The sequence below is a fragment of the Mycteria americana genome, chromosome 25 (genome assembly GCF_035582795.1).
Source record: "Mycteria americana isolate JAX WOST 10 ecotype Jacksonville Zoo and Gardens chromosome 25, USCA_MyAme_1.0, whole genome shotgun sequence".
Lineage (NCBI taxonomy): Eukaryota > Metazoa > Chordata > Aves > Ciconiiformes > Ciconiidae > Mycteria > Mycteria americana.
The window spans coordinates 1,188,027-1,212,061 of NC_134389.1; the positions used below are offsets into that span (position 1 = coordinate 1,188,027).

At 47.7% G+C, this 24,035-nt stretch overlaps 1 protein-coding gene and 1 long non-coding RNA gene across 5 annotated transcripts in view; one reads left to right on the plus strand and one right to left on the minus strand.

The window, feature by feature from the left end:
• The first annotated feature begins 1,403 nt into the window (after window positions 1-1,403).
• The window catches only part of VPS45 (vacuolar protein sorting 45 homolog), a 29,673-nt gene continuing 7,041 nt past the window's right edge, over window positions 1,404-24,035 (plus strand). Inside the window, exons 1-15 of one of the 4 annotated variants that reach the window (XM_075525223.1) lie at window positions 1,404-1,561; window positions 1,685-1,819; window positions 1,995-2,055; window positions 3,270-3,349; window positions 3,880-3,948; window positions 4,265-4,402; window positions 4,818-4,928; window positions 6,299-6,433; window positions 6,803-6,916; window positions 7,629-7,796; window positions 11,359-11,517; window positions 12,300-12,407; window positions 12,728-12,849; window positions 20,825-20,956; window positions 22,101-23,349. In XM_075525223.1, the coding sequence (XP_075381338.1) occupies window positions 1,469-1,561; window positions 1,685-1,819; window positions 1,995-2,055; window positions 3,270-3,349; window positions 3,880-3,948; window positions 4,265-4,402; window positions 4,818-4,928; window positions 6,299-6,433; window positions 6,803-6,916; window positions 7,629-7,796; window positions 11,359-11,517; window positions 12,300-12,407; window positions 12,728-12,849; window positions 20,825-20,956; window positions 22,101-22,122 (1,647 nt within the window). In that variant the 5' untranslated portion in view covers window positions 1,404-1,468 and the 3' untranslated portion in view covers window positions 22,123-23,349. Of the gene's footprint in view, window positions 1,562-1,684; window positions 1,820-1,994; window positions 2,056-3,269; window positions 3,350-3,879; window positions 3,949-4,264; window positions 4,403-4,817; window positions 4,929-6,298; window positions 6,434-6,802; window positions 6,917-7,628; window positions 7,797-11,358; window positions 11,518-12,299; window positions 12,408-12,727; window positions 12,850-20,824; window positions 20,957-22,100; window positions 23,350-24,035 lie in introns of those variants that run through there. The other 3 variants (XM_075525222.1, XM_075525225.1, XM_075525226.1) reach the window with 3 other exon arrangements.
• On the minus strand, window positions 10,813-23,368 carry LOC142420908 (uncharacterized). Its single transcript, XR_012778811.1, has 3 exons — window positions 23,285-23,368; window positions 19,580-19,970; window positions 10,813-10,898 (listed from the first exon to the last, which is right to left on the minus strand). It is a non-coding gene; the product is annotated as an uncharacterized LOC142420908 (long non-coding RNA).

Consider the following 24,035-nt stretch of genomic DNA (forward strand, 5'->3'; position numbering starts at 1 on the left):
TATTGTGAACGTCTCAAGAATGCTTTCATAAATATTCCTCACAAGAATGCTTTCATAAATATTCCTCACCGACTGGCTGCTGTGTAAAAAGGAAAAGATTTCATGGACAAGCCTCTTTCTCTGATCTTTATTTTTCCTATAAAATACAAAAATTTTAAGCTATATCCCTATTTCCGTAATGTATTTTGATGTATATTAAATGTAAATCAAGCAGAACAAAAGATGAACTATAAGCATGGAAGAGTTCCTTTGTGTCAGCTTTTATGAAAAGGTACTTACAAGATTTGCAAATAGCTTTCATTTTTCATCAACACCTGCTCACCATTTTCCGTATAAAACATGCACGTTAGATGATTACATTTTTATGAACGTAATAGCCCTTTTCCAAAATTGTCATACTCAGGAATAATAATAGCAGCAGAATAAATAGCACTGAGACCCGCTCTTTTAAAGGCTAGCAAAAGAGGTATCAGCTCCAGTCACGTGAGTTATCCCATGAAGGTCAACCGCTGCGCTCCCCATCCCGGAGATGAGAGACGCAGAGGGGGAGCGGCGGCACGGGAGCGCCCTCCCCTCCCTCCCTCTGCCCCCCAAAACCCTGCTACCGCTGCGGGTCTTCTTTAAGACATAAATTACAAATTTGGGTTGCTTTTGGAAGCCAAGCTGGCTGGCTGGCATAGGGCACGGACCTCAAAAGCCTGCCTCGGTGAGTAAGTACCCGGTTAGGCAGGGGTGCTGTGGCTGCGTGTCCCCAGGTCAACTGGGCTGGGGTCTGTCCCCAGGACGGACCCGCACCTCGGCTCGCCGGGCACCCTCCCAGCCTGGCCTCGCCCAGGCCTAGACCTTCCCCGAGCTGGTGGGTTATACTGGTGATAAACTCCTGGCCAGAAAGAATCGCCCTCATCGCTTGATTACGCACAAGGCTGCAATGCTGCTTTAATGCATCTTTTTTACCTTCCGTTGGCTGGAAAACAAGACTGTGAGCGAGGGTGCTGAAGGGAGGGAGCGACCTTCTTCCTCAGGGGGTGACACCGCGGGCAGGCGGCCTGGCAGCGGGCAGAGCGGCGGGCTGGGTGCCTGGCGGGGGAGAGGAGAGGCGGTTTAGCCTCACCGCCGCCCCCCTCCTCAGCTCGGCTCCCCCTCAGGCCCCCGGGGAGGGCTAGCGGGGCGTGGGGAGGGCGAAGGGATGAGACCGGGGCGGCTGCAGGAGCTCCCCGAGGGGCACCGGGGGGCCGGGGCTGGCGGGGCCGTCGTGCCCGGCCGAGGGCGCAGCCCCCGCCCCGCTCCGCTGGGGCCGGCCGCTGGCGGGGCGGGGCCGGGCGGGCCGCACCGCGGGGCAGGCTGGGAGTTGTAGTCCGGCGCCGCGCTCCGCCCGGCCGGCCCTACGGCGGGCGGACTACAACTCCCAGGTGGGCGGCGGCGGCGGAGCTGAGCCGGGTCGAGCCGAGCCGAGCGGAGCGGAGCCGAGATGAACGCGGTGCTGGCCGTCAAGCAGTACGTGTCCAAGATGATCGAGGACAGCGGGCCGGGCATGAAGGTGCTCCTCATGGACCGGGAGACGGTGAGCGGCGGGGCCGGGCCGGGGTGGGGGCCGCTCCTGGGCCGGGCGGCCCGGCGGGGTGCGGAGCGGCGGGGCCGAGGCCCGAGGCCCGGGGTGATGGGCGCTGCCGCTTCCCGCCCGCAGACCGGCATCGTCAGCATGGTGTACACGCAGTCCGAGATCCTGCAGAAGGAGGTGTACCTCTTCGAGCGCCTCGACTCCGCCAACAGGGAGGCGATGAAGCACCTGAAGGCCATCTGCTTCCTGCGGCCCACCAAGGTAGGGCACCGCCTGCGCTGCCCCTCGCCTCCGAGCCCGGCCGCGGGCATCGCCCTGCCCTCCCCGTCCCGCCTGGTGCAGGAGGGTCGGCGACGGGGACGGGTGCAGGGGTCACCCCGGTCCCTTCGTACGCGACGTTCCTTAAATCTGCTCTCCCCGGTGCTTTTTCGTCCAGGAGAACGTGGAGTTCCTCATTCAGGAGCTGCGGAGGCCCAAGTACAGCATCTATTTTATTTGTAAGTATGTCCCGTGCTGTCCAGTAAGTCAGACTTGCCCGTCAGAGACCGACCTGACAGATGTGAGATGCTGTGACCGCTCCCGCTGACAGACCTTTACTAAAATGCTGAGAATGTGTGAATTCTAGTTTTTATTCTGTTTAGGTCACTCAATTTTATTAGCAAAGGCTACGTACGTACCAGATAAAATAATTAAACCGAAGTAGCTTGTAAGAGATCTTTACAAAGCAACACCATAAATCTGCATTCCTCCGATACGGCTTATCCCTGAAAATTTCTGGGGTTTTAAAGCTTCATGTTGCTTCCTAAACATGAAAGAAGGCTAATGCTAGGGGTAAAGTGCCTTTATTGTAGGGAAAGCTGAGATGCAGTGGATGAGAGACTGGCCCAAAGGTTGAAGGTGAGTAATTCAGAGACAGGATTAGGTTAGACTTCACATCCCAGCGTTGGACTAAACCCGCTGCACGGCATCTTCTAATGCCCGGCCTCTCAGGCAGGTGTTCCTCACCCGTCCTGCACGTGCCACAGAATATTCTGTGGTTTTGGAAACTAAGCAGAACAACTACAGCTGGTTTTGTGTTGACGTCTAGTCCTCCAGCACAGGTATCGCTTGGTGAGACTCTGGGAAATGAGCTGAAGTGGCCTCTAGATGTCATTGCCGCTCTGCAGGAATGCAGCGAGGAGCCAGGCTCCGGCTGTGTGAGGGGACGCCGGTTTGGAAAGGGTGGTGGTGATCTGCTGGCTCAGCGCTGCCGAGGAGCTCAGCAGAGATGTGGCTGTCGCTGCGTTCAGCCATTTAATACTGTTTTTTACGCATATAAATCTACTGAGTACAACCGGGCTGTACGTGGTGCTGCTTCATTGGGCAGATGTTAGGACAGGAGAGAGCCAGTGCTGCCTTTCCAGCGCTGCCGCATCCCACGGGGCATTTAATCCATCGCTGATCGTTACATGCTGATCCAGTGCTGCAGTCACGTACTGGATATTGGCACCAGAGGGAGAAAGTTGGACAGGGAATTAGCTCAGAGTATCCTTGCGAGGTGACTTCTGGGTTATAATGTCTGCATAGTAATTGTGGGTGTAAGGTCAAGGGATCTCTGTTGCAATCTGCTCCTGCTCCAGGGGAAAATCTGGTCGCACTGTTCTGTGGTGTTCTTGTGTGTTACGTGTCACTCGCAGAGCCCGACTGTTCTTTCGCTGTTGTTTTCTTTCAGATTTCAGTAACGTGATCAGTAAGAGTGACGTCAAGTCATTGGCTGAGGCTGATGAACAGGAAGTTGTGGCCGAAGTTCAGGTGAATATTGAATATTTTAAATAGATCTCCTAACCCAAAAGCACCAGCAAAGCGAACGTACAAGCTAACAAACTCAGATGTGGCAATGGGAGGACTCTGTAGTTCTTGAACAGTATGCAGCAGCACTGTGCGACAGTCTCGGATGGAAGAAAAGATGAACGTACCCGTGGAGTTAAAAAGTACAAGAAAGAAAAACTCCCGTGTCCCCTGTTTCTCCCTGCCCTCCAGTTGTCAGAGCCGTTGCTGGTTCTGCTGTCACCTGTGTTTCACAAGGCTGCTGCATGTTTGCGGTGCTGACAAAGAGCTCCGTACTCGAAAAATACACCCGACAACTTGGCAGTGGAGTTGTCAGCAGACGTGTAGGGATTTGAGAGGTTCAGCGTGGAGGAAGGAGAAATGATCGGAGTCAATGAGTCTGTGCATTGCTTAGGATTTTAGTGTTAATGTGGCTGATGCTGGAACATGTACTCTTGTAGGCTGAATAAGGGTTGGCAAGACACGTAACTGTATTTGCTTTCACTTGTTGGCAGGAGTTCTATGGCGATTACATTGCAGTGAATCCACACGTTTTTTCTCTCAACCTCTTGGGCTGCTGCCAGGTATGAAAAAAGCTAATGCTGCTCCAGGGCCTTGTATTATGGTTAATAGAGAGACCAGTAGCCACAACAAGCTGGGTGCGGTGGTGGGCTGCCCAGCAGGCAGACTGCTGCTGAGGGTCTGTAAGGGGGCGGCTGATCCTGACAGGGAGTTGGCAAGGGGAGGAACACTGGGGAGTCCGGACTGCGGCCTCTGGTGTACCTGCTCCTTCAGTCAAACTACAGTTCGCTGTAAGACTTTAAGACTTAGAAATAAGACTTTACGTGAGAAGGAGTTTGGGGACAGTGCATCCGTACGAGATGCAGCCTTTCCTTCCAGGGTCGCAGCTGGGATCCGGCTCAGCTGTCCAGGACAACTCAAGGGCTGACTGCTCTGCTTTTGTCTCTGAAGAAATGCCCCATGATTCGGTACCAGCTCTCTTCTGAGTCAGCAAAGAGGCTTGCTGAATGTGTGAAGGTATGGTGAGAACCTACAGCGATGTGAAATAAGTTTGGCAATGTACTTAAATTTTGTTTAATTTTTTAACATATTGATGCATTTGAGAGAAATACCCTTTTCCAGTCGATTCCTGTCAATTGTGTCATTTACTTTGTTGCACGGCTTTGGGCAGGTCACATCCCTCGTCTCTGCCTGCCTCCAACCAAAAAGCAGGTGAAGACCCCTGCTTCCTGCGAGTGTCATAAATTGCAGTAGGTCACCTGGTGCCTTTCGAGAGCAGGTATTATTTCTTCATTAGCAGTGCAGACTAAGATAGCAGCACAACTTATTTTTCACCTGCTCTTCACTTTTTGTTCACCCATATCCAAACTAAGAGGAAACATTTTCTGGGTATACAGAAGATCAAGTGGCTTTTTTTTCCTTTTCTCAACAGCAAGTAATCACTAAAGAGTACGAGCTGTTTGACTTTCGTCGCACTGAGGTTCCTCCTTTACTTCTCATTCTGGACCGGTCTGACGATGCCATCACCCCACTTCTGAACCAGGTGAATCATCTCGCGGTCGTGCAAGGCCTGAGATAGGAATGCGAGTTCTGGAAGTGCACAGAGCCCTGTGGCGGTAGCAGCGAGTCGGAGTTCACACCCTGGTGGGGCATGGTTTATATTTGAAAGGTAAAAAGTATTGTCTCCCGCCCCCGTTCTTTTTGAAATCCCTCTTTTATCTCGTGGCCTGATTAGTCAGACTGTTGAGCACGGATTGTGTGTGCTGGCTTCAGTGGCAGATGTAGCCAGCACCCTGGAAAACCAGGCCGCTTGCACTTCTGTAAGACACGCTTTACATCTGGAGTCCTCGTGTCTTGCGGTGACCTTTCCTTCCAAGGGTTTACTTGTATAGGCTGTTTGGCAGCACACGTACGCAGTTATTGAGTGACCTTGCACTGGTGTGTTTCTCCCTCTGTGTTATCGACAGGCGGTAGTATTTACTATGTAGCTGTTGTGATTTGCTTTTCCTTTGCTGTGCTGCAGATTCTGGCATCAAACAGTCTGTTTGTCTCCTTTCATTTCTGTGGGGTACGCTTAGACGCAGGTCAGTCCGGTGATCGAGCAACGGCTGGAGCTGCAGCCAGGCTACCTCAACAGCAGCCAGCGCTTCTGTAACGCTGGTGGTGTAGGAGCTAGTGGTGATACTGGTGTTATTGGAGTGATCTGACAGTCAGAAACCCAGCTCCCACCTGGTTTGTAGGGTGAAGGACTGCGCTCAGCACAGGGCACCAAAAGCATTATCTGCTATGTGGAGATTTTCTATCCAGAAGAGAGATTCGAATGAAAGTAGATGGGGTGTCGGGCATGTTGGTGCTCTGATCAGCTTTCAGTTTTCCCTCTAGATTAATATTAGTCTTCCCAGGGTAAATATAGTAACTCACCGATGTGCAGAAACGTGCACTCCTACCGCTGCCTAAGAAGCAAAGGGGCGTGTAGGAAATTGTACAGTTTGTAACTGTGGAACCTCTGCAGCCAAAAATACATGTCCCTTCCCAGCAGAGGAGGGGGAGAGAATGGTGGCAAACAGAACTGTCTGAACAGGAACATTAATGCCCATTGCTCTTCTTTTAGAGCCTCGTGTCTTTTGAACGTACCTACAGTAAGCACCCTGGAACGGGGTGGTTTTCCTTTGTGTTTGCACCAGTGCCTCGCACCATGGGATGCCCGTCTGATTATAACAGAAGTAGTATTTATTTCTTATGGTAACGTTCTGGCAAGAGTTTGAGAAATGCAGACTTTGAATCTGCTGTGTGTTCCTAGAGGAATATAAACTGGCTTTGTTTGAATTCAGCCTGAAATCCATTCATTTTCCAGTGCTGTTTATTATCCTACTAAGGTCATCATTTGCCTTTCTCTTTCACCATCCTTGTTAGTGGACGTACCAGGCTATGGTTCACGAATTGCTGGGGATTAACAACAACCGCATCGACCTCTCTCGGGTACCAGGGATAAGCAAAGATCTCCGAGAGGTGGTCCTGTCTGCTGAGAACGACGAGTTCTATGCCAACGTAGGTGTCTAGTGGGGATCTTCATGAGTAGCTGGATCTGGGGATCCAGTTCCATTCTTGGTTTTGCCATGTGAAAGGAATTTTCCAGTGACTTTGAGCATCGGGGTGGTGATGTACTTTTATAGCTTATGCAAGTGGTGAAAATCAATGTGTAATGCAAGCAGCATCTGACATGAAATAACGTGTCCGGTTTATAGTTTTATTTCAAACCTGGACCAAAGGCAGAGCTGCTTGCTCAAGCTTGGGTCTCGGGGGAATGCTGTGCAATGGCACTTCAGTGTTTTGGGCACAGAGTGCCACTTTGTTCCAGTGGCATCAAGACTCGTGTTAGAACGGCTTTCTCTCAGATCCCTGTCTTGTTCCGTGCAGAACATGTACCTGAACTTTGCAGAGATTGGCAGCAACATCAAGAATCTTATGGAGGATTTCCAGAGGAGGAAACCTAAGGAGCAGCAGAAGCTGGAATCCATAGCAGATATGAAGGTACAGACAATCTACACGTAACTGACTGGACTTTTTAAATCCCATCCATTGCAGGACAGTGCAGATCACTACTGTCTGTACGCTGACAGTCCACACTATCGGTACCAACGGTTCAGATCTCTGCGGCGTGCTAGTTTTGTGGAGCGGGAACCTCCTTTTTGCACTGTGTTCATTACAATGGTGGTTTACTGAAGGCTAGACACTTTGATAGGCCACTGGGCACCACTGCAGTGTGGTCTACAAGCTTGCTTGTTCTGACTGCTCTCTAAGCTGCTGCTTAGACCTGGGAATCCCGAAGCCCTGCAATTGAACCAGTAAGCTCTGGTTTAAGTGCTTAGCTTACTCCAGTATGGCTATGTGGACTTTCTATCTGAGCTGGGTCACTGGGCAACAGCTCAGAGCACAGGCTATTAATTCAGTCACTGCTCAAGGTTTAAAGAATGCTGGCGATGTCTTTGGACATACTTTCTGTATCCTTTTATTTTAAGAGTAAATAAAAAGTACATCCCTTCCAAAAATCTCCTCGTAATTGGAGAAATCCTACAGGCTCCTGGGATTGAGGTGCCCGATCATCCATATACCCGCACTGGTCTTGCTTATTTTGATGCAAGTTGGTTTAGACAGTTTATCGCTGGGTTGCGCACATCCACCGTCTCTTGCTGTCTCTTGCTTTTATTTCAAAGAACCGGTTGCTTTGGTTTCCCCATTGCAGGCATTTGTGGAGAATTACCCACAGTTCAAGAAGATGTCAGGCACGGTATCAAAGCATGTGACGGTAGTGGGAGAGCTCTCTCGACTGGTTGGTGAGCGGAACCTGCTGGAGGTGTCTGAAGTGGAGCAGGAACTGGCCTGCCAGAATGACCATTCCAGTGCTCTCCAGGTACCTCGGGCTCAAAACCTAACCTTGATCCTTTGTCTGAATCTAGCTGGTTCAATCCTGTAACTCCCCTCTTGATGGAAGTTTGATACTGAAAGTCAGTGGGAGTTCTGCATGCCGGTATCCTGCAGGGTTGGGACATTAGATGCTAGAATTACTCTTCTCCTCCCCGTTCAGTTCAGATGGGGATGAATCATAGTTAATAACTGGCTTGAGAAGCATCTTTGCAAATTCTGTCTTTACATTTCACAGTACAACATTCCTTCATTATATGCAGTTGGTTGGCTTCTGGCAGGCTGCCCGTGCAGGCACCAGTAAAAAAAAAAAACACTTGGACCCCTGTGCAGAAGCTAGTTGTGTTTGTTGGGGAGGAGAAGAAATAGAATCCCTAAAATTGTCTAAACCAGACTATTCATTGAGGTGCTGGCTTCTACCTTTTTTTTAAAATAAAAAACAGTGGAAAGCCTCTTAGATAAAAGATTTCTTTGGCAAAGAGAACTGAAAAAGCCTAACAGAGACTTCTGTTACAGCTGAGTATAGACTGAAGTTTTGACCCCATGCTGGCTTGTTGGATTCCGTGACCTGACCTAGTATCTAACAGTATGTCCATAGTGATGAATCGTGGCTGCTGACTGTTCAGAGAAAAGAGCAGTATTGTTGAGTGTGGCTGTATTATAGCAGGGTTCAACCAGCAACTCGGTATTAAAAACCGATTCCTTAATTTTTTATAGCTAAGGTAGAAGTTACACCATATAATGGACTCCTTTACACAATACTGGAGAGGCAGTTTGACTAGAAAATAAAGATAAGCATCTTCAACAGATTTGAAATACATGTCTTCTTTGCCTCTGTTGTTCTGTGCTCCAAGTGGGTGGCTAGGGGATAATATTAGACTCTTCAAGTACTCTGATCTATTACCAGATCCTGAGCTGATGTGAATCAGTATAGGCCTGTTGAAGTCATCGCAGCTATATAGATTGGTGAGCATATAGATATGATTCGATAGGTTATATTCGGTAGAATTTAGATGACTGAGTATTGAAGTGGGAAGGTAGCCATAAAATGCATTTGCTGAAAACAGCCTCGGAGGTTCTCTTGCTATATCGTTTCTAGATCAAGCTCTTGCAGTTTAAAAGTCAAATATTTGAGTTCTAATCCGTCAGCCCATCGTGTCTGTGCTGTGATCTGTTATTTCTGATACTAATACGGCACAGAGCATTAGCATTGAGACTTGGGTGCTTGGCACTGGAGACATTTGGAAAATGTTGGTCTACTTTTCTGTCTTTTATTAAATTATCTCAGATTCATTGAAGAAAGGGATGATGGGAACTTCTGGGGACGATGCAGTTGCATTACCAGCTCTACGGTTAAGAGAGTATGTGGCAGTGCTGGAAACTGGACAGGTCGGCCCCCACCCAGTGCCATACTGTCATGGCCAGGTGGTTACTGGAGTTCACCCTGGTGCTAATTCAGGTCTTAGTCTGCACTAACTAGGTAGTTCTGCAGTTTTTAAAGCAGGAAAGCTGCCTGCAGTTTGCTTACAGCCACATGCCTAAAGGACTCTATTGTATTTCTAACAACTGAGACCGACTGGAAAACATGTAGCGGCTAGGAAATAAATGCAAAAACTATGGAACTGGTATCTTTCTACATGAGAGATCAGTATCTCTAGCTGCACTGCCCCAGGCTGTTCCCTGTTGCAGTCTCCTAATGGCAGTGAAGGGCCAAGGCCACAGAAACAATGAAGAATGAGCCAGTGCAGGAAATAAAGGCAGGATTGTTCTCCCACTGATGTAACTTCAGCAATTGGTAATTTCTCAGTGGCCCAGGGCCCCTGAGTACAGTACATTTTGGTTATTCTTCCCCTGGTCTCTTATTAATCCTGACATAGTACATGAGCCTTGAGAGATGAATGGGAGGTTTTGAATCTCATCTCCTTAGATGGACAATAGCTTTTCTGTTTCGCACGCTTCCCACTTATATAGGGATTGCCACTGCGCTGCCAGCACAGGATCAAAAATCTTGCAAGCAAACATCTCCGTGGGACTCCGTCCCTACCCTCACAGGTGAATTCCTGACCTTACCAAGGTTAACGGTAAAACTCCTGTTGATCCTCCTCAAAGCCAGGATTTTATCCTGTATTTTTGTAATTAGTCAGCATCAGTCAAACAAATGACAGCAAATATAGCTGAATCAGCGTGGTAAGTAACAGCAGTTTCACAATTTGTTTCCCAGCTGTTCAGTGAATGTTTCCATCTTGCCTACCTGTATTGGGAGGGCGGGAGAATCTTGCAAACATATGCTGGGATTTTTGGAGTGTTTGAAGGTCATGTACGCTTACAGAGTGGAAAAAAATCCTAACTGGTTCCGTCCCTCTCTTGGAACTGCCATTTCTGCAACCGTAAAACTGGCAGCTCCTCTGCTCCCATGCATTTGAGCTAATACAGGCTGATTGTTTTCCTTTAATGTTCAGCACAGGGAGAATTTCAGACTTTGCTGTGTCCTAAAGCGTCTGTCCAGCCCTAACCAGATGTCTGCAAACACATCTGGTAGTTGATGCCTGTTCTTTCAGATCCATCTCAAAGCTCGGAGTTAAGAAGCTTATTATTCCCACTGCTCACCTAAGCTACCAACTCGGCTCTGGTGTTTGTTCTGTTAACTCCATTATCTCAGCTCTGTGACGCGACACAATGACTGAGAGGTTGCAGAGTGGAAATAAGTGCTTTTTGTGGTAATGAGAAGGAGCAGCACTTATATGGCCAACATAAGCAATTAGATCCTGCCTGCAATCCCTGGAGGGTAAATGGCATGCGCCGGCAGTTCTGAAACTTTCCTGGAAAGGGTCTGTACATTAACAGGCAGCCTCTTTGGGGCATGCACCCTTTATATTTACAATGGTATCATGTTCTCTTCAGCAGAAAAAGTGATGATCTGCATATCAGAAGTACTAACTGTAGATTTCTGTATTTACCTGCAGCACTGTAATCTTCCTTTTCCTTTTCATGCTTTAATTCCTTTCCTCCTTTGCTTCCAAACGCTTGATACTTCCTCCACCTCTTCTCGCATCCAAAGGTTATCTGCGACTTCGATGCTTCTGCCCCACACCTTCAAAAGAAAACAGAATTTGCGTAATTGTCCTTTTTTTCTTGACAGTCAATATTACGATGGAACCCATGGGTCAGTTCTGGCTCTACTCGAGGTGGAAAGGGAAGGGCAGAGGTTAAAGGTTTCTGTAAGTGCCTGCTGATGCCCCCCTTCAGGAGAGGCATTCGGGAACCTCAGCTCACCCCGCAGCATCTTATGGAGCGTTAAGAAGGGACAACAGAATTGGGTTATGAATTCCCAGCTTCATGAAAAGACCCAAAAGCAACTTGCACACCATTGTACTCTAATAAATCTAACCGCAGAGCATATAAGAAGCTGGGCTCTGTTGCTTATGACACAATTTAATTCTCTTGCATTCCTCCTGCATGCAATTTTGTTGCTAGGCAGTGGGCTTGATATTAGTCTGATTTAATGTCCTTTGAAGGCCTCTCCACTAATACTGCTTTCTATCTTGCTGCAGAACGTGCGTCGCCTCCTGCAGAACCCCAAGGTGACAGAGTTTGACGCTGCCCGGCTGGTGATGCTTTATGCCCTGCACTACGAGCGGCACAGCAGCAATAGCCTGCCAGGGCTGATGACAGATCTCAAGAACAGGGGTGTGTCAGAGAAATACCGAAAGGTAATTGCAGCATTTCTCCTTCAGCTGGATGAACGAGTGGGACAGGAGGGCAGAGAGGTGGAAAATCATTGTTAATTGGCGTAAAGCTTGCCTGCTTTAGTTTAGCACAATGCTTTTTTTGTCCGATTGCGCCGCACCTTGCGAAAAGAACCCTGAGCTTGGCTAGGGCCTGCAGGTGTTACTTTAAAAGGCATGACTAATCACTTAATTTCCATTTCCAAAATCAGTGATATTATGAAGGATTGAATAAAGCAGAGATGGCAGGCACGCCAGGAGTCTGCTAGGACAGGTGTGTGGCCTGTAAAGGGGGCCTGGAACATGCTTCCTTTCTCCTTCCCCTCTTCCTCCCCACCCCTTTTCCCCCGGCTCCCGCTGAATGGGCAATAGTTGCAGCAAAGGACTTCTGGAGACTGTAAGAGGAGCTTGGCTGGGAGGGAGAGGGTGGCAGTGCTTGGCAAATGTAGTGAGCAGCTGGAGAGGAGGTGGAGAAGCAGGATGATGTCACATCGTATGGAAGATCTGCTATCACTGCAGCAGACTATGGAAATGAAAGCCTCTCTCCTTATGCAGGCAGTGTCACGGCAGACTGACTTGCTTGGTGGATATGGGGAATACTTCTCTTCCCCCTTGCCTCTCTCTGTGCTGCATTATCTGCTTGGGATCGATCTCCCTGACTCCTTGGTCATCATCCCAGTATCTCCATTGAGCCTAACTAGATAAAAACCGCCTGGAAGCTGGTTTCCCAGGTTGACAGGATTCTGCTTTTGCTTCTCTCTGTACAGCTAGTGTCTGCCGTTGTGGAGTATGGAGGGAAACGGGTCCGGGGCAGTGACCTGTTCAGTCCCAAGGACGCTGTAGCCATCACCAAACAGTTCCTCAAAGGACTGAAGGTATGGATCTGCCACAGATGAAATAATGACGGTTTTAGTCAAAATTGCAGTCACGGGGCAGGACTGGCATGCAGTGCAATGCCACGTGTTGTGGATTTCAGAGGTTTAATAGTAAGTGCACTGGGCTTTTAGGGCATAATTCTCATTGAAGACAGTGGGAGTTAGTTGCTGAAAAGCTGCTCTAAATCTGGACTTCAGTGGTGAACACTTGAGGTATCCATCAGGTGATGATGCTCCTTTTATGTGCCCCTGCTGATCTTCTCTCTTAGCTTGCCGCCTTGCTGTATCAATTCATAACAAGAGCTTCTCTTGCACTGTAGGGTGTTGAGAACGTGTATACGCAACACCAGCCTCTCCTTCAAGAAACACTAGATCAGCTCATCAAAGGGAAACTCAAAGACAGCCAGTACCCTTACCTGGGTCCCAACACTCTCCGTGACAGGTATGTGTGGCCTTTTAGGGCAGAGCTTGGAACTGAAATGTATCTGCGCCTCCCAGCGCCGCCACTTGCTTTGTTGTTTGCCTGTAGGTGAACAAAACTCGGCAGAGAAATGTCTTGATTGTGTAGGTCTTTCTTGTATTCTCAAGTAGGTGCCCTGGAGAGGGCTATCAAGACTGAAATACGGTTGTCTCTTCTTGCTGGCCAAGATGTGACATTCCCATTGTAAGGACTCAGGTAAAGGATAAAGCCATTGCACCAAGCTGCCAGGATGTTCACATGACGGATTTCAACATGCCCCCTAACTTCACTCCATGCCATCTGGCGTTTATTTGTAGAGTACCAAAAATAGTCCAACTGCAAGCTCTCCCTTCTGAGCCAGTTACTATTCCTGATGAGAATGGGATCTTGCTGAATATGGCTAATAACTGTAACAGAAAAGAACTCTGGCTGTCTGGTTCTAGCTGACTTTGCTGGAGCTAAGCTAATCTGTTGTCAGTGAAGTCATTAAAGGTAAATATGGGCCTTGGAGGGAGGGCACTGAATCGTTAGAGAGAAGACGACAAGTCCTCCTCTAACAGCATTCTGTACAAATCACTCCTTTCTTTGGTACCGCAGTTTCCTTTCTGTAAATTAAGTTACGCTTCTGCAGCGTGCTGGTCGGGTATTTCTTATTCCTTCTAGTGGTAGTCTCCTCTGAGGAGAAGAGCCTGCTGTTGCTTTGCTTCCTTTGGGTGATCCGTGATGAGGTCATCACAGCGATTCTCTGAATCTTCTCTGATGTCTGTTAAATGCCCTGGGGTTCTGTGGAAGATGTTTTACTTGCAGCATTAGAACAATCGTCATTCCCTTCACACACTGCATATTATTGGCTTTTTATCAGCAACTGCCACATTTTTAGTGAGGCAGAAAATAAATTCAAGGTAATAATTCTCAACAAATGAGGCGGCTGTTGCAGGGCGGTTTGGGTAGAATGAAAACCACAGGCTCTTTTGGAGCAGGAGAGAAGTAGACTTGGGGTCCAAGGTTCAGCAGTGTCAAGCGGGTGGGAGGGGCAGAAGCATGTCAAAGAGCGAGCATTCATGTCTGGCTCTCTTTGAGATGCACACGCGCACTGCTCTTCCTCCTTAGCCCTGCCCTGAGGCATTTCAATCCATCCGATGAAAGTGAAAATGTATTTTGTAGCAGGGAGGCATCCAAATTCCATGCCAGGCTGACAGCAGGGGACATTAATCATTTTATTTATGAATAAGAAAGAATTATAGTCATACAAGAAACAATTCGTTTGTGTATGTCCCTGGTAGACCAAAAAAATATCTGCCTTACTCCAGATTTTCCCTTCAAAATAAAATGGTGAATTTTGGATAGGGTGGATGGGTGGTTTTAATAGGTGGGAACTATCAAGGCCCCTAGCAACAGAAACACTATCCTCTCTGTCCTTGAAACCAGCTCTCGACTGAGATGGATTTCAGCCCGACAAAAGGAGGTTGACGGATGGGATTTGTGGTAGATCTGAAATGAGACCTGCAGAACAGCAGTAACTGCATGGGTTTGTTCTGAGCTAACTAGAAACAAATGGTCTTCTGACCTTTATCTTCTCTTTTTCAGTTCCTACTTACATTTTCCTGAGCTGGGTTTCACTTAGATTCCTCTTTAAATGTTTCCTGAAAAGGGTACAGCAACCTGCCCCCGAGAATCCTGCTACAAAGAGCATGCAAAGAATTCATTTGGGGGAGCATGAGAAGGGTTTAATTCCTACCTCGAACTGAAGGAAAACAGAAGTTGGATGAAGGGAAATGGAGTTTGCACCTCCCTCCCTTCTCCGCAGCGGCTATAGCCTTGTCTCTTAGCTAAGAGATGTGAATCCTGTAGTTTTGTTGAAGTAAATCTCAAAATACAAAGGCAGAGCTTCCAAACTGTTCTTTCCCTTAAATTTCTCACGGTCTGCCTTTGGTCTGGGCTTGTCCTTGGGACAGCGGCCGGGTCCAACAGTGCTGCTGCTGTGTCAGATGTCTGCAAAACGATACCAAAAGCGTAAGGGCACATGGTTATTAGGGTTGTCTCCTGATGGGAATGGTAGATCTTGTTGAGTTTAAGGCATAGGAGCTGTAGGAATGAGGATTTGTAACTGACAAAAAATAGGCACCTAAATACTTTTGTGTCTGGTCTTTACTTGCTGCATAACATGGGGGCCACAGCGCTGTGTTATCTCTAAAGTATGAATATTCAATATCATGAAAATGGAGGCTCATCTAAAAATGGGGTTTAGTTACCCGGTTTGGAAGAAAAAGGCCCACTTGATGGTTTTGCCTTAGTGCCAAACCAATTGAGCAAGGAATTTAAATGTAATAATTTCACAAAACTTAGTATACTAAATCACAGCCCAAGGCAAACTGGGCTACTCTGTCTTCTTGCTTTCTGCTTTCAGAGGATGGTGTTACAGTGATTGGCAGGAGTTCAGCAGAAGGTCAGGGCGAAAGGCTTTGTATTTTTTGATCAAAGGGACGCAGTTGCTTGAACAGCGAGGAATTTGAAAGGATTCTTTTTAACTATTTCTTTCTGTATTAAACATTACACTGTTGCAAGGGAGGAAAAGCTCCTGGTCCAAATTCAGCTGTGGAAATTGGCAGCAGTGAAGGAAAGGGAATCTTTGCAAAGCACTGAGCAGGGTTCCTAGGAGAGAGCAATAAGCAATTCTGCTTTCTTTTGCTTCTCCTCTATTTCCTGCTGTGTTAAAATATCATCCTTTTCCCGTATGCCATCCGCCTGCAGTCCCTTCCACCTTGTTGCTGGAAAGTACTAGCTAGAAAAGTTCCCAAAGCCAATCTCCGTCACAGCAGTCTGCGGGAGCCCCAGCTGCGTTGCACGCCGTACGAAATGCCTCCGAAGGTTTGTGACCCCATCGGCGCCCTCCGCTCGCCAGGCTCTGCCAAAGCCTGCCCTTTGGGTGGAGCTTTTGCTTTGTTTATGCTTTGCCCTGGGATTTTCTCTAATAGGGCATTTGTCCCGACCAGACCAACTGGGCCTGATGGTGCTTACCCAAGGTGGCTGGAGTCCAATTCCTACAAAATCAAGTTTGTGACCAGACCGCAAGACAGCTCTGTCACTGCTACACTTCTTAAAACCAAACTCGGGTCCTCAACATTTTGCATGAACCAGGCGACAGCCTATGAAATAGCAGTAGGAGAAGGCATGCTGCTCCCTGGGGATCCAGATGGGACTCGGCTCATTCCGTGTCTCTCTCAAATTACCACAATTACTTACCTGCTTATGGAAAAATCTTGGAAAGTTACCTTGTCTGAAAGCCCGTCAAAGTTCAGACTTAAACGTGGAACATGAGAACTCGATACCATCTAGTTTAGAGTATTCTACGACTTACAGACTGGACATGATCTTTCTCCCACCGATTCTGTTGAAGAGAAAGTTCCTGTTGACTGCTTGAGGAGAGGAAGAATTTGGAACCATTTAGAAATGTCTATAGCTGACACATCTAAAGGGATGGGTGAGGTATCTCCTTAGGCAGCGAATATAAAATCTCCTTTTTTGGAAGCATCAGCTTGCAGCATGTGATGCAGAACCATTTGGCTGTATGCTTTTTCATCTGAGCTCACATACACTACCCTAAAGATTAGGGAAAGTAGTGCTACTGCTAAATCATATATATTCTCTGGTGTTTAGTATGGTTTGTGTTTTGGGGATATTTTTTAAGGCAAAACTCTGACCGTGTCCTTGTTCAAGGAAGTTGCTTTTTCCTCCTGTCTGAAGTGTTTGAGCGTTTAACTGTTAAATTGGTAGTTAACCCGAGGAGATACATAGCCACATCCGCAAATTGGGTCTGAGGAGCGCAACAGCTGGCGCGAGCGTTGCTGTAGATTGCTTTTCCACTAATCCTGTAAGAGTCTTGGGGTTTCTTCCTGTTCTGAAATTGCTTATTATTTGCCCTTGATATAAGCAGTAATTCCCTGGGCACTTCATGAGAACACCAAGATCCCTTTGTTCTTTCTGTGGCAGTCTGCCTCAGCGTGACTTAGCTCACTTCTGGTCTGTGAGAAGTCTGCAGGGTAAATGCTTTGAGGAAGGCACCTGAAGTGGGAGAGAGGCTGTAGTTCTGCCCCCACTCCCTCATGCCAGGCTTAATCCTGTAAGAAAGGCAGTAACAATATAAAAGCAAAAATAAGCATGTTCTGTGCCATGCTGCTGATACCTAGCAATCACAACTGCACGGGAAATAAAGGCAGACCAGGATATAATGTCCAAGCAGGCAGTTTTCTTACCTGCGACCCAGCATCTCAGAGGCATTGCCAGTTTAGTTTGCAGCCCAGCATTTAGTTTGCTCTCCCACGCTGGGTCTGTTTGGATTATCCTTCTTTCTGCATTTCTCTATCTGTTTGACATCTTTTTAGTATAGGTTTTTCTGGATATCAGTCGATCTATTCCTCTCTTCATACAAAGATTCTCCACCACAACAAAGACTGCTCATACGCAGTGGCAAAGCCATGCACAAGATGTAACCCAGACTTACTGATTGAGGATGGCTGAGAAATTTTATTGCAGTCTGTGATGGCATCACTGGGCCGCTTAGTCTCCCGAGTTGGATGGTGCCAGCTGCTTCGTAAAAAGTACAGAAATGGCTTAAGGGCAAAGGAACCATTTTCTTATTCTGGTTTTGTACAGCACCTAGCACAGGGGAATTCTGTGCCGTGAGAGGGTCTTCTAAACACAGCAGCAAGGAATCTTAAAAACCTCTAAACTTCCAGTCATAGGGTTTGTCGCCGTTCTTAGTTCAGACCCATTTGCCGTACCAGTTTGATCACATATGTAATCCTCATCAGTGTTGCACAAAACGTGGCCATACCTGACAGGCTGCGTGTGAGACTGCTTTCATTTAGCAGCTGGTGGAGGAGCGGGAGGGAAGAGTACAGGCAGGCAGGGTTTCACGACTTGCTGCTAACTTCTCCTGTGTGTTCTTAGTTTCTCCTTAACCTGATGTGATTCAAGATACACTTTCTTTTTTTCAAACCTGTTTTAAGACAGCTGTAAATGCCTTCATAAGGTTCTTGAGCCCGGGGCTGAGAAGCTAGCAAATCTCCTCTCCTCTGCATCTGGGCTTTGCACAAGCAAGAAACATGCAGTTTCCCTTCCGGTGGCTGTAACCTTCAATCATGCCTTGAGTTGATGAAGTGACTGGGCTGACAGTGCACAGTCTCACCCTCATTTGTGGGGATCCAGCATCTTGTTAGACTAATTCACGTAACTCTCACTCCTAGGAGAAAGCTGCGACCAAGCATTGCGTAGGCCTGACTTCAGGGACTGTGAATTGGCAGGGCTGGTGTCATGGTGACGGTGAAAGGCAATGGCAAATTTAAAGGCTGGTACGTGTTAAGATATTCCAGAGGAGTGTACAGGAGCTAGCCACACCACTTCGGCATCTAAATTCCTTAGGTCTCTGATAGTTCCAACCAAAAATGCAGGAATGATGGTACCAGGAGACTGATCCTGTGGATTTCAGTCTGCACAAGACTTCTGGGTAAGAAATTGCCTGCTTTGTTTCTTTGTTGGTCCAGGGATCCAGTTAGTAATGGTACCTTAACCCTAAAGGTCCTAACTGACTTACTGGACTTCGGGGAGGTGCAGCTTTCTCAACCTAAAAGACATTCTCCCTAAGAAACGAACTGTGGCATGGCCTACTTGGCACATCTTGTACATGCAGCACAATAAAAGTGGGCTTGTAGAGATTTTAGGTATACCTTTTCTGACAACTGACAGCGGCTTATCAGATTACTTCATTGCTGTGCGTTCCCTTTCCTTTGACTTCCCTCCCCAAAAGACCTGGGCACATTTGCATCTAGCTTCCAAAGCCGTATGCCTGAGCGTAGCTAAAAAGACAAGGTACAGCGCTCTTCTGTCCTCTGGGGCTGGCTCAGTGACTTGTGTTGTCACTAGGGTGCAAAAACCTCCGTCTGCCTCGGTGAGATGTTTGAACCTGCACAGCCTGAATGTGCGGTTGCTATATATAACCTGCTTATCTTAAGGCTGCAGCGCAGAAGATTTCACAGGCTGTTCCCGTGCAGGGGACACAGTGTAGCTCTGCGGGGAGAGATGAGCACACCGAATCCTGGGGCTCTGGGAGGGAAGTGAAGACAGCACAGACTGCGTTGCTGAAATCCCGAGGGCAGGACTGCCTACACCACTGCTCCTGGCTGGAAGGGGTGAATCGTGCAGGGTAAAACTCGCCGCTCTGTCCAGAGAGCACAGGTGAAAGGCATCTAATATAGCATGTTCCACCATTGCGGGCTTCTCTACAAAGGATTCCACTTTGAGCCTTGTTCTTTACAGCTGTGCAGTAAACTGCAGCTGGAAGTCTTGACCATTATTAGAATTATTATAGTTCCCAAGGATAACAAATTGTATAGTACCTGCAGAAGAACTGTATTGAATGCAACAACTTTTTTGTTGTTGAATTAGCAATGCTGTGTGTCACCAGAGGGTGTGCCTGAAATGATAGGGTTCCCACGTTCCAGGCTTCGAGGCTGCAGTATTCTCTCTCCACCCCGCAAAGGGAGACTACCGCCACCTTCTAAAGCATCTCTGAAATTTCCTTTTGTCTGTCCGAATCATCTTATGCAGACCTAACCCAAACTTTCTGAAAAGACTTAGGATTTGGAAGGTTATTGGCAACAAAGATCACTTGGGGAAGGGGTGCGCGCTAATCTTTTCCACTAATTTTTCTTACCTTTCTGCATCCTCTCCAGGGGTAGGGAGGCAGTTGTGTGGATCTGACGGCCAACACGCTTGTTCTGAGCCAGTGTCCCATTCTGACGGCAGAAGCAGTTTTGCTTTTGGTCGCACTGCCTGTTCAGTGATGCCAAGAAAGAATTCCTTGATGTTCGTCCTTCCGATGCGCGTGTTGCTCCTCTGGACAGTAGCAGGTGTCGAGGGCTCTGCAGGTTGGCTTCGCAGCAGGGAGTAACCAGGGACACAGAGTCTAGGTGCATTCTGGGGTCATCCCTGTCTCATGCTCCATTTGCTTTGTCACTGATCCAGAGCTTGCACAGACAGAGCAGATGAATGCCCGCTGCTTCCACCGCTGCAGCAAGCAGCTGTATTCTAGCAGAAGTTCCTGCCTGGGAAACAGAGATGAGTTTTGAGACTGCAACAGAAAGTTAATTGTGTCGAGCCTTGACCGCTCTGACTCAAGCAGATGACTGACAGGATGTGATCCACACCTTTTCACTGTAGATTCTGCAGAAATCGTTCTCTTGGCTTGTAGATGGTAGCAGAGCTGATTTATGGGTTGCAAGCACATTCTGCTATCCCTGAGAGTGGAAAACATACGTGATTGGGGAGGGTGGTGCAAGGGAGGTGCAGCCTTCCTTTGAAAGCAGAATGCGCAGGGCACGTGGCTGGTTGTGTATTTTGTCAGATGAAGGCACTTCCCTCCTTCCCCCCCTTTCCCTTCATGCTGCTTCTCTGTAACATCCTGTGTTTCTAGGCTGGCTAGGGAATGTAACCTGAGGTAAACTTCTGCATGAATCCCAGCAGTTCGGTAATCAGCCGGCAAAACTGCAGCTGATCCGTGCCCTTCAAACCAAGCCTGAGAGGTCTGAAGCACCACTGTTGTCCTCGTTTGACTCCTGAATTGATCTTAATTTAACAGCCGCAGCAGCGTCTCGATCATGCATTAAACATTGGCATGTGTGTCATGGTGGAGCTCCACAGGGACGCAGCGTGTGGGTGTTGCTGAGGAGGCTTTTAAGGACCGTTAGCACGTTGTGTAAATGTTTAGGAGAGACAATGTTTTAAAAGCGATTTAATGGATTAAACGTTGTTGTCAGTCTTGAGCCCAGCACATCACAGAAACGAGACATGGTCTGGGGAGAGAAACGAACAGCATCGTTGCCTCAGCGCCCATCAGCGGTACAGGATTTATCCTTGTGTTTTGTCTGATCCTGTCTCAACATTTGCATCTTTATTGCAGGCCCCAAGATATTATCGTGTTCATCATTGGAGGGGCAACTTATGAGGAGGCGCTGACTGTCTATAACCTTAACCGCACCAACCCGGGGGTCCGGATCATCCTAGGTGGGACCACAATCCACAACACAAAAAGGTAATAACCGTATTTTTTACTGTGGATTCTGTGCATGTAAAACTGCTGACGTGAGCGTGAATTTGTGATGCCTGAGGGATCTTCATCACGCAGTAAAACACAGAAATGTGTGTAAATGGTCCGAGCCCAGCTCTGCTCATTATGGCTGAGGGACATATTACCAAGCTGAAGGTTTAATGTGCATTGTACTGAATTCAAGGGCAGGGAAGTAGATGTGTAGAGTTTTTCCTGCTTATAATTCACCACACACTCTAATAGAAATGAGAAGCCAGTGCAGCACACAGGAATTCAAAACTGACTGTGGTCTCATTGCTCCTGTTGAAATCTGGAGCAACTGCATTTGATAGCAGTCAAGTTAACGTACCTGTGATTAGAACTGAGTTCTATGATTACACTGCTAGCAGGCTCTCTGCCGCCCACAAGCCTGCAGAGTATTGGCTGTGTCTTTTGCGTTTCTCCCTGGAGAACGGAGTTTTCCTTACCGGTTTGCTGTACGCTCCGAGCTGCCTTTCCTGGGAGGCCAGACATTTGTAAGGGCTTAATCCCTCCAGGAACTGAGCAATGCCGGGGAGCACTGACCACGCTGAGCTTCATTGATTTCCAAGGTCACTGTCTCTGGGGTGTTCCAGCAGCTGACTGTCGGAGCTGGAAGGGCTCGTGTCGGGCAATGCTGATGGTATTTCACATCCCCTGCGCTGAGCTGAGTGAGCCATTCCTAAGGGTTTCAGTTGGGATTTACAGAGAGTCAGACGGCTTGTACAGAAACCTGCAACTGCTTTGCTGTAGCTGGCCAAAAATTCCTGTTGATATGGAATGCCTGGTTTATTTCCTATGAAATGTCTGGTTTATAAATACAAACAATGTTTCCTGAACCCAAATTATTAATCTGAGTATTTGAGCACAGGTGAAAATTTAGCCCGTATTGGGGATTGTTTCCTATCAGCACGACTTGTTGCTAGCCAAGCAAAAGGAGCATGAATTCTTTCAATACGTGCCTTGCTCCTTTCCACCACGCCGTTCTGTCCCTGTTCGTTACCCTGCCCTACCCTACCCACCCTACCATGGCTGGGAGCCGACGGGTTATCGGAAGGAGCGTAATGGCAGGAATGTGACAGGTGACCCACATCTCTGCCATGTGTTGCAGCAGGAAGCGTGGTGAAATCTAAGTTCTGGGAGAGTCCCCGGCGTTGTCCAGCAGCTGCTCTGAGCTTAAAGGGAGGACCCTGCTCTGAGCTGGGGTGGAAGGAGAGCTTCAACATTACCACGTAGAAATGCAAACAAAATGCAGTCCTGCAACAGGAAGGAACAGTTATGCTTCTCAACATTTGGGATGAAATTTTCAGAGCTAACAGCTTTGGGTGCCTCGGCAGTCTCCTGGAGTTCAGGAAACCCATGCTATTAACACCACAGGCGTTGTATGTCAGAAATATAGCTGCCAAGCACTTCATTGATCTCAGTTACTGACAGGTGGACTCAAGTGTAGCGAGCAGGGTAAAAAATGGCTTGGTTTTCAGGCCATATACGTGCGCTGCTGCTGCCTCAAAGTCCAGCGTGATATTTATAAAATCCCTGGACTTTTGCCCTTCCTTTTCATGCCTGTAAGGGATCTTCAGGCTCCAAAGCTGCCTGCACAGAAGCAGTAACAATTCTCTCACAAGGAAATCCAGTGGCTCCTATCATCACTTGCTCAGAAAAAATGCCCAAGCCCTCCAAATTCACAGTGCCCGCTCTGAAATTTGGCCCTTACTTTAGCTTAATGTCAGATGATTGGAAAGCTCCTGAGCTGATGCTTTTATGAACTGGGTTACAAAGGCAAGTCTGTATTAGCCCACATATCGACCAGTTCCTGCCCAAATTACCCAGCTTCCTCAACCTTCTGCTTTACAAAGTAGCCTTTCAATTAAATCCTGTTTTAGCCAAGCCTAGAAATAGTAAGAAAAAGAGATCAGCAGACATACTAGCCGGTCTTTGATAAAAAGAAAGAAGTAAAGTAAATTGTCATCTTGCAAGGACGCAAAAAAACCTGGCTTGTATTCAGCCTGGCATCCACTGTAACCTCTGAGTCTACCAGTGCATTTTGAGGCTGATTTTGATATCTACCAACACGCCTGCATCAAACTTTTACCAGCATCTGTGCTGAGAACCTGGATGGTACTGTCATCGCGCCACACTAAACACGAACAACAGAGTAAGCAATACGGAGATCTCTGGGATGGTATAGTTTTTCACACCATATTGGAGGTTAAGACCTGCCCCGAAAGTGTATCAGGGTAGCAGATTCAGCAAAAACTGTCACTGGAGGGGGGGGGGGAAACAGCGAAAACTCACCAGCAGCATTTTGAGTAGGAGAAGGAAAGCAATAATGTGGTGAGCAGGATGAGTGTGAGAAGATGGTTTGAGCTTTAGGTTGAGATCCCAGCTCTGCTGTTGACCTGTTAGGTGACGTTGGGCGACTTTCTCCTTTGTCTGTATGCACCAGAAGGTCTCTGAGCGGGGACTGTCTCTCACTTGTGCTTTATGAAGTTCAAGATTTGCAGCTATGTCGTTGGGCTCCGCTTCTTAGATTTGTGCTGTAATGAGTAACATTAGCTAGTTAGGGCTTCTACCGCGACTACGTTTTGGCGCAGTCTCTGAATTATTTACAGAAAAACTAGGATACTGTATCAAAATTTGCATTTCAAAGGATGAAGTGAAAAAAAAAAAAAGGAAAAAAAAAAAAAGGCTGTTGCTTTTTAAGGGCTGACTACTACAAGGTCCTGTCTGGGAACTCCGGGATGAGGACTGTCGAGGGTCCAGTCTAAAAATAGCCCTGCCCCAACTGACTTGCTTTTCCCTAGTGCCTTGAATAAGATTTCCTTAATGATGAGAGCCACGTTGATAATAATAAAAAATTAGAACTTTTGAGTTAGTAATATCAAGCCCTTTTCAAGGGAAGACTGGCCTGCTTAGCTCTGCACACGGAGGAGGAGCAGCCTGTGCAGTGGAGCGAGCTGTCTCGCTCAGGACACCCAAGAAATGAAGAAGTTTCCCATCCACTGAGTGTTAACTGCGATTCTAGCAAAGTGTATGAGGATCACAG